The 9,421-nt window shown below is 43.6% G+C and overlaps 1 protein-coding gene across 1 annotated transcript in view; it reads left to right on the plus strand.

The window, feature by feature from the left end:
* Positions 1-393: 393 nt before the first annotated feature.
* Positions 394-9,421, plus strand: part of VSIG4 (V-set and immunoglobulin domain containing 4) — a 23,060-nt gene continuing 14,032 nt past the window's right edge. The window contains exons 1-6 of the mRNA XM_015812707.1: positions 394-509; positions 4,409-4,768; positions 5,204-5,482; positions 6,362-6,418; positions 6,680-6,751; positions 8,553-8,609. Of these exons, the coding sequence (XP_015668193.1) occupies positions 452-509; positions 4,409-4,768; positions 5,204-5,482; positions 6,362-6,418; positions 6,680-6,751; positions 8,553-8,609 (883 nt within the window). The 5' untranslated portion in view covers positions 394-451. The remainder of the gene's footprint in view (positions 510-4,408; positions 4,769-5,203; positions 5,483-6,361; positions 6,419-6,679; positions 6,752-8,552; positions 8,610-9,421) is intronic.

The following is a 9,421-nucleotide window of genomic DNA, read 5'->3' on the forward strand; positions in this document are numbered from 1 at the left end:
TTTGTTCCCCAACTAAACCACTCCGACTCTCAAAGACATTTCCTAATATTCTCCCCTTTTCCTATGGTATAAGGCCAGTGTTCCTCCGAGATTTGAGAGAGCAAGCTTAGATATTTCCCTCTCACCTGTCCAGTCTTTCAAAAATGTTGACGTCTCCCCTCAGCTGTCTTATCTCAAGGATAATATCCCAGAGTCTCCAAGCAGTCCTGACCACCAAGGTCTGCCAAAGCTTTCAAGGTGGCATGATTTCACCTGCTGCCTCTTTAATCAGTTCAAGCGCATTGTGTTGGGGGACACTCAGCCTCTTACGAGATTCTTTCAAAAAGTAAATAAATAAGGAAGGAAGGAAGGATAATAAAGCAAAAAGGGGAAAGGAAGTTGTGCTTACTTCACTCCTGGTCTCGAGAGGGACAGCATCTCGCCAGTGGAGAGCAAGAAAGTGGCAAATAATATGGAAAGATGGGTCCAGCTGTGGATTCTGGGCTTGGTGGCCATTGTCCCTGGGAAAGGTGAGTTCAGAAGTGTAACTTTATGGTGCTACTGTCAAGAGGTTCATCTCATGTCTAATCTCAATCTACACCCTTAAATTTCATTCTGTGAGTTCACCTTCTAGGTTTGTTTTTTTTGTCTCTGCATGTAAAGAATGGATTTCCCATGTAAACATCATAAAATATCTCAATACTTGACAGGCAATTTCAGGATTTGCTCTTAAAAGCTGTATCCAGAAATTCTCCAGTTCTACATGAGGAAATGTTTGTAAGGTGAAGTCAATAGACATGTCCATCAGTCATCCCATCTCCCTTAATGGCAGTTCAAAGGCATTAGGAAGTAACCCCCCCCCCAAAAAAAGGTTCTAGGCCAGTCCAGTACTTGGATTGGAGGGGGGAAGTCTTTGCTGACTGTGACACAGAAGTCAGGCAGGTGTGGCATCACCAGGATTTTGATGGAAATTTCTTATGTTAATAAAAACTTGCTGAGATTTGGAAAGCAATCAAGATTGTTTTTAAAAATTTGCTCACTCCAAAGTTGAGTTTTAGTTTAACTTTACTTTGAAGTTTAAAACTTTTAAGTTTATTTTGAAGTTATTTAGTATATTTGTACCTTACAGTGAAATATCAATGCCATTCAGATAAGTCCAATATTACTACAATATCCCACTTTCTGCATTCAACCTAAGTTAAAAGAATCTTCCAATGGGAAAAGTGTGTCTCTTCTTGCGGTTCATAGAATCAAACCAACATTTGTTGGTTTGTTGGCATCTCACTTCAGCAATGAGTTAGGCAGACTCCTTATTTCACAGTAAATATTTTGGTCTTACCTGTATAAAATCCATCATTTTAACTGTCTCGTTGAGTGCAGTTTTGAGTTCTTAAGGGATGCATTTCACTGCAGTTTATGACTGCAAAGACAGCAGGGATTACCCTTAATATGTGGATGGTTTCAGATTGGCTGCCCTCTGGACTGTTAATGATTACATGCACTGAAGGAGGTAGAAGTGCTGCCATTTGAGTTTAAAGGATCGCTGATTTATAGGTTTTCATCTATATTGAAGAAAATTGGAAGTTCCTTTTTTCTATAGCTTTCTTTTGTTGCTTTTGCTTGCGCTTCTTAATTTTGCAGTTACCTCCTTTTCCTTTTTTTTCTAACTCCCTTTCTTTGCTTTTTTGTATTTTATATATTTTTTGAAATTTAATGAAGTTTTGATAAAATACATCTGGAGCCTAATTGTTCCTGCATTGGTGGCCATGAGGCAGCATAAATGCCAAAAGATATCATGGTTTTCCATAACTCAATTAATCAACTTAAATATTTCTGTTCCCATGGCTCTGATAGGAAGAGACTGGCAAATAAGCATATTTGCAACACAGAACTCCTACATAAACTCAATTAAGATGGATAAACTTCAAACATGATTGGATTCATTCATTTGAAGATAGAAGCCAGCTGCACTCTTTTGCTTGTCTCTTTAGTTTCTGTTCACCAAAGTTTTTGATACATTTTGAAATCATGTTAAATAATAAATAAATTATCAGGCAATAATAACAATTTTTGTAGAATTTTGATTAGTCAGGCATTCTATCAAATCTTTTATGCATGCAACTTTTCTGCAACAATATAAGCTTCTGGGAAATCCTTGGTGCTCTCTGAACTTAGTTTTTTGCTTGCAGACGTTTGATTACATAGCTAGCCAACATCTTCAGATAGTGTTACCTAATCAGGTACTGTAATGAAACCAAGGATTCCATAGTTGAATCCTGAACTACATACAGCATATTCTCTTCTATTGATATGAGCTTCTCTTGGTTTTGCTGAGCAATAACTGACTAGATAGGAAGTCCTCTCACACCACAAAAATGTACAAAAGGCCATTTTCTTCTCATCAAGTTCTACAGTTTCTTTTGGAATATTCAGGTGATGTTTAATTTCCAGACATCTTTGTAATTTTGCAATATTCAGACTGATTGCTACCCAATATTTGCTCACATTCAGTACCAACTTTGCATTTCTTGTCCATAAAGTAAAAAAACAAAAACAAAGCAAAAACCAGAGCAAGTGCTCTTCAATTCCATCTCTCAAGAGAGATGAAATTTAAAAATGATTGTTATGTTTCCTCCTTGTCTTTAAAAATGGGAAGTGTGCAGAGAAGAGCAACAAAGAAGATAAAGGGACTGGATGCTAAATTGTATGAGGGAGCTAGGTATGTTTAGCCTACCAAGGAGAAAGATTGGAAGGGGGGGGGGGCATGATAACTGTTTTTCAGTATTTGAGGTGCTGATTCAGAGAAGAGGGGACTATCTTATTCTTTAAAAAACCTGAAGGGAGAACAAGAAGAAATATGTGGAAGCTTGTTAAAGAGAAATCCAACCTAGAAGTAAGAATTTTTCTGACAGTGAGAAAAATTAATCAATGGAGCACCTTACCTCCTGGATTTATGGATGCTCCACCACTAGAGGTTTTCACAAATAGACTGGACAACTATGTGACCAGGATAGAATAAGGTTGGACTAGAAAACCTCTATCATTCTATATCCCAAACCTGTAAGGTCTCTGGATGGAGGAAAAAAGGGTCCTCCTTGCAGCAGTAACACCCACCTCAGTGTCTGCAGATTAGAATCTGAACTAGTTGCTATAATAAAAAAAAGATCACTGAGGAATGAGGACTGTGTTCCTCAGCTGAATCTTTCTTATTATAACAGAATAACAAAAAAAAGACCTTGGAGGTTTTCTAGTCCAACCCCTATTCAAGCAGGACAAATGGCCGTCCAGTCTCTTCTTAAAAGCCTCCAGGAATGGAGCACCCACAACTTCTGGAGGCAGGTTGTTCCACTGGTTAATTGTTCTCACTGACAGGAAATTTCTCCTTAATTCTAGGTTGGATCTCTCTTTGTTATAATTCCATCTGTTACTTCTTGTCCTGAGGTATTTTGGAGAATAAGTAGACCTTCTTTGTGGCAGCCCCTTAAATATTGGAAGATGCTATCATGTTACTCCTAGTCCTTCTTTTCCCTAGACTAGACCTACTCAGTTCCTGCAACCCTTCTTTGTATGTTTTAGCCTCCAGTCCTCTAATCATCACTTCCTTGCATCTTGTTTGTTACTTGCAGATGATAAAGGAAGGCCGTTTGGCTGTGGTTCTTCTTTTGGCTTAAGGGGAAATCAGGGAGAAGCAAAATTTCTTTGGTCTGGGCACAAATCAAAGAATGATCAGACAAATGAAAGGCCCTTTTGGTGACTGAGGCTTTTTCTGCTGCCTTCCTGTTCTCTGAGCCAACAGAATCTCCCTTGCTCTAACCAAGTTCACAATGCAGGAGCCCCCCCCTTCCCCCCGCAATAACTCACTCTGCACCCTGTTCCAGCATCACAGCTTTTTCATTTTTCTCTTCTTGCTTCACAGTTTGATTTAGATCAGGAATAGGTAACCCTTTTCTGCTCAGTAAATGCAGAGGTACTTTTTAGTTTTCATCCTCCGGGGGGTCCACAGGGCATGGTCACAAAAAACAAGATGGTACAACTGAAAACTCCAACTGGCTTTTATGTGATCAAACCATCACATATGCTTTTTGACTCTGAGTGTTGTAAAATTATAACAACAGCAACTGTAAGTGTATCTACTCCTGACTGATTCTTGCAAATAAAGTAGGTTCTGCCAAATGTACAGAAAATGATTGCTGTGGAGGATACAAGTTAGTGGAAGGGCAGCTGATGCTATCTGTGAGATGCAAGAGCTAAAGGAAAATGTGCGGAGAAGGCAATCCTTGCCTGACAAATTTCTTCCCCTTTAGTCTTCAATGAGACAATGAAACAGTCTCTACTCCCCTGCAGCCTTTCTTCTCCTGAGAACGTTGCATTCACCTTCTGGTGTCAGCAGCATCTAAATCTTCTGCTTACATTCCTCCTCCTTCTCCAGCTGCCCTGGATTTGACTGGCATCCACATTGTCAACGGGATCTGGAGAGCTCCGGCCACTTTGCCCTGTGTGTATGAACCCTCCCATGATTTCAAGCAGCTCAAGGTGACTTGGAAGTTCTTCCTGCCAGGCGAAGCTCCTCGTTCCGTCTTGCTGCATGATGCCTACGGGGACCACATCTTCTTGGCTGCATTCAGAGACCGAGTCAACATTGCACAGAAGCCCCCCGGAGATATTTCTCTCCACATCAAGGAACTTGAAATGACTGATATTGGTTCATTCATTTGCTTAGTTGAGTGGGAAGACCAAAACAGGAGCAGAATCACTAGAGAAAAGACCCTCCAGCTCAAGGTGGTAAAAGGTAATCTGAGGTAGAAATGTGTCAGTCTGGCTGCAGGGTGTCCGGAGACCCTCATGCAAAAACCCACAAGGCCTTTTGCTTAATTTTATAGCATTCCATTTTGATTTAGTTATTTCTTTTCTGGCGTGCTCCTTCTCAAGAACTTCAAAGCTATGAGAAGAATTTAGGTGAGAGAAGGATGCATCATAACCACAAATCTGACTCCTCCTCAGAAGCAGAAGCAGCACAGCTTTGCTTTGAATATTCATACTTTTAATTTTCCACTTACAAAGAAAATGGTACTTAGAGTCAGGAAAGACTCTCAGCTTCTCTTTGAATTAATAAGGCCTGGGAGCCATATTTCCCTTTCATTGATGAGCTTGCAATTCCCCCTTTGTTTAGGTCTTAATTGCTACAGGTACTTTGAGAAAGCTTAGCAAGTCTTCTGCTCTCTAGTTCCAGCCTCCAAACCAGTCATTAAAGCCAGCAGACAGGAATCGGTTCTGCCCAGCGGGACCCAGATGAATCTGACCTGCTCGGCCAATGGATCTCTGCCCATCAACTACCGATGGTACAAAGAAGGCCCTGGGGGAGAAGCCGAGGAGCTGTGGAGGGGCGCCGTGCTGGCCTTTGATGACCTGCAGGTGTTGGATTCCGCCAGATACTTCTGCACAGCTGAAAACAGGCTTAATGTACAAAAGGAGCAGAGCATCTCCTTTCAGCTGACAGTGAAAGGTGAGGATGCTTTGGAAATGTCACGTCACGTAAAGGATCGCATTCAGGGTTGGATGGTCCATGGAAAATGTTTTCCTCACACCCACATCTTTATGAAGAGGTCCAGGCTCTTAATTCTGTTTATTAATACAGTACAGGCAATCCTCACAACCATTCATTTAACAACCATTCAAAATTACACCAGAAAAAGCAACTGTCACAGAATGGTCATGTGATCAAAATGTGGGCAGCTGGCAACCAGCATGTAGCTATGATGATTGCAGTGTCTCTGGTGACTTTTCCAAAAGTGCCTGAAAGATAATCCTCTGGTATAGGACTGCCACCATTTCTGTGGTTTGCCAAGAAGAAGGGAAAGTTGGACAGGAAGTAGCTTGTTTGGCTATTAGTCCAATGAAGCATTTACCAGTTACACCAAAACTCATATCTCATATTAGGAGGGTTTTGTATCTCTGAAGATGGGCCATCGTTGAAAGGTCTGAAGGGAAAACAAATCAGTAAGATCAGATTATGAGGTTTTGCAGTCAAATCATAGTGTTTTAATTCTTTCTTCTTCTGGGCGCATTCACATATCCAGGGAAAGGAGGAGATGAATAAACTCAAGATGATGACCACAACCATGCAATTGAAGCCACTGCTTTTTTTGATGACACATGGAACAAAGAAGCCAAGTGTTGATTGTGTGGTTGCAGCCCCTATCTTGAATGTTTACCCCTCTCCTGTAGGCACTCTTGAATCAAGCAGCCATCTTTTGCTAATGAGCGGTATTAATCTTCAGGAAAAGCCTTTACCAAACGGTTCGTTCCCTGAGGGTCTGCCCAAGCACCCCCAGTTCCTGGGAGCCGTGAGGTGGGCAGTAACTCTGCTGCATTTCCCTTCTAGATGCCTCTGAAGTCTCCACTGGAGGACCAAGTGCTGAGTCAGGGGGACACCCAACAGGTGGGGTGCTCAGTGGCCATTGAAATGCAGTGGCTGCATTGGAAGTGTGGGCATGGGAGGCAGAGGGGCCCACTGTCCCTGAAAACCCATGTAGCTGATCTCATGTCATGTGAGGCTTATAAAAGGGGAGGGAGATTTGACCAAGCACCTTGACTCCCAAGGGCACCCCAATTTCTTCTGTCATTCCTGTCTCTGTCTCTGTAAGGGACACTCCCATCTATTTCGGAATGCTCAATTAATCTGCATTTCACATCCCGGCAGAAACAGGGACACCAGTCTGGAACTTTGTAGCAGGAACCTCCAGGAGGCTTGAAGTGACCCACACCAGGACAGGTGAGGGACTACAACCTTTCCCCAGCCTGGTATTTCTATAGCCCCAGTGCCACTGGTGGCCCGCTGGAAATGGGGGTGCTCTTGGTCCTGTACCTGGAAGGTGAGATGGAGCACAGCTGTCCACAGGGATAGGATTAAAAAAAGTCAAGATGGTGGCTACAGTCACGCAATACACACAAAAAGGTGTTGGGCTTTGATGACATGGTTGTGGCTTCCAGCTTGACTTTTCTGAATACCTGGAACAGAGAAAGCCTCGGCACTAGGCACAAGGCACAATGACCTCACGTGTGCCATGGTATCATTGCACAGTGCTATAATTGGCATCATTTGAATGTTGCTTTCATCTTGTATAGCCATCACTTCCTTCCCCTCCCTCCTTGGACACCAGCTTTAGATCAGGGCCTGGCTTTCCACTGAGATTTCTTTAACAAAGTAAAACAAAATAATAATCTCACACAGTGGGTCTTGTCAGCTGATGTTTATTCTGGTCAGGTCATGGTTCCAACAGACAGGGCCAAATAAATCAGAACTCTGAGACTGAAGGCTTCCTCAAAAACATGTTTATTAGATACAAAATATTGGCACGGTCAAAAGTGAAACCAAGTCTGAAATTCCCTCCAAAGAGTTACACTATTACAAAGTCAAACTTCCCACCCCAGTGCTAGGCAAGCAGTTATGTTCCCCAATAGAATAGTTTGGCAGGCTTTCTAACACCCTGCCCAACCTCCTAACATAACCAACAGAATGACCTTGGTTCCTACGGGACACAGAATTGTTTAGACTTATCAAAGATACTCTGCACCCCCTCCCATTCATGTGGCAACTTAGAACAAGCAAGATAGCTGCAGCTAGGTTCACTGTAGAGTTGACAGGTTAATGTAGTTTTGAATTTCCACAGAGATCATTTACAGCAGTGTTTCTCTCAATCTTGGCAACCTGAAGATGGAAGTATTATAACTCCCAGAATTCCCCAGCTAGCAAACCCATCTGAAAGTTGCCCTGGTTGAGAAACACTGAACTAGAGGATGTGGCCTCCAGTAAAGCTGCTTTCCTGGATGGTTCAGGCATTGTAACATCTAATTCATGGATGGGAGTGCTATTTGTGCCCAGCCCAAAACTCAGGTGACCTTACCTGCTTGCAGCTGTCCCCTGAGTTGCTATCTCCCCCAGGGTTGGCAAGAGAAACAGACGAGAAGGCTCCTTAGCCCTGTGGGAAAGTTTATGGTCCTGCAAATCCTTGCCCAGGAGCAGGTGGGGACATGCCCCCTGCTGTTCCTGGGGGCCAGTAATAGCAAAACTGGTCCCCACCCTCAAACAGCCTCCATGGCATGGATTGTGCTGGAAGAAGCAGGGATTCCCCCCCTTCAGGAGTGGAAGTAGAGGCTGCCCCTGTGATGGGTCAGGGGGAGTAGAAGGGGCGTGATCTATTTATGTCCTCCAAATGTCACCTCCAAGGCACCTCCAGTCAGCAATGAATGTGCAGAAGAGCCCATAAGTTGTATGTATGGGCGGACTCTGGCCTCCACTGGCTTCCCTTAGCTAACCCCTAACAGCTCTGGATAGTTCTGTTCACCCACCTCTTGCTTGCAGAGTATGCCATGATGGTGGAGCAGCTACCTCTCTGCCAAAAAAGATCCTTTGCTCTACCCTTGGACCAGACCACCTTTGGGTCTCTGGGGATGGGGGCATCATCTTGGCACTACAGGTGGGGCAGCGGGCACAAAAGCTTCCATTGTGCAGCCTGGATCTCACTGGCTTTAGTTCCTTCCTGCTGACTTGGACTCTCTGGCTTATCTCCCAGATGGAATGGTGACTTCATCCACAGCTTTTGGGAACTCTTCAGGACAACAGAGGAAAAGTAAGAAGACGGAAAAGTTGGGGCCACCTATGTCACTGGAGGTGGGAAGAAGGCAGGCGATGAGTTAGAGCAGTGTTCTGCTAAAGGCGGTCACTTTAGGATGTGTGGACTTCAACTCCCAGAATTCCACACATCTTAAAGTGGTCAGGTTTGAAAAACTCTGCTCTAGAGCACTCTTGATCTACTGCTGGTTATAAGATGTCATGAGCACTTTTGGTGGCAAACTACTACTACAAACATTCCTTCTCCCTCTTCTGTTTGCTGGCCGATGCTCTAAAAGGAAAAGATAAAAAGACATTGACAATTGAAAACTATCCAGGATGCCCTGATGCTCATTATGGGATCTACTTAGTGTTAGATCGCGCAGGCAGTAAGACACGAGTCGAGTGACAGTCAGCTCTTGGTTTATTGGCAAGGCATAAAGTAAATCCGGACTGGCTCTCTGGGCCAGGGGAGCCCTCTTTTATGGGATTCCCCTGGCTTGTAATCACACAATTCCATTGGCTGGCAAGACCCTGTTGCTAGTTAGCCAACCAGCAACTGGCATGAAACTGTATGCAGATGGAGAAGGGCAATCACCCTTAATGGGCGATCAATGGTGAAGGGCAATCATCCTTAATGGGCGATCAATGGTGAAGGGCAATCACCCTTAATGGGTGATCAGGATATGCATAGGGGATTAAGGGGGGGGGAATACAAAGAACACAACACCCCTCCCCTCAAAGTTCTTGCTATCATCCTTGGTGAATAGTGGTTACATAGTCCTTCAGATATGTGGGAGGCCGATGCCCTCGCGCTGATCGGCGGGGAAC

This window comes from Protobothrops mucrosquamatus, unplaced genomic scaffold (assembly GCF_001527695.2).
Source record: "Protobothrops mucrosquamatus isolate PMUCROS unplaced genomic scaffold, P.Mucros_1.0 scaffold108, whole genome shotgun sequence".
NCBI classification, from domain to species: domain Eukaryota; kingdom Metazoa; phylum Chordata; class Lepidosauria; order Squamata; family Viperidae; genus Protobothrops; species Protobothrops mucrosquamatus.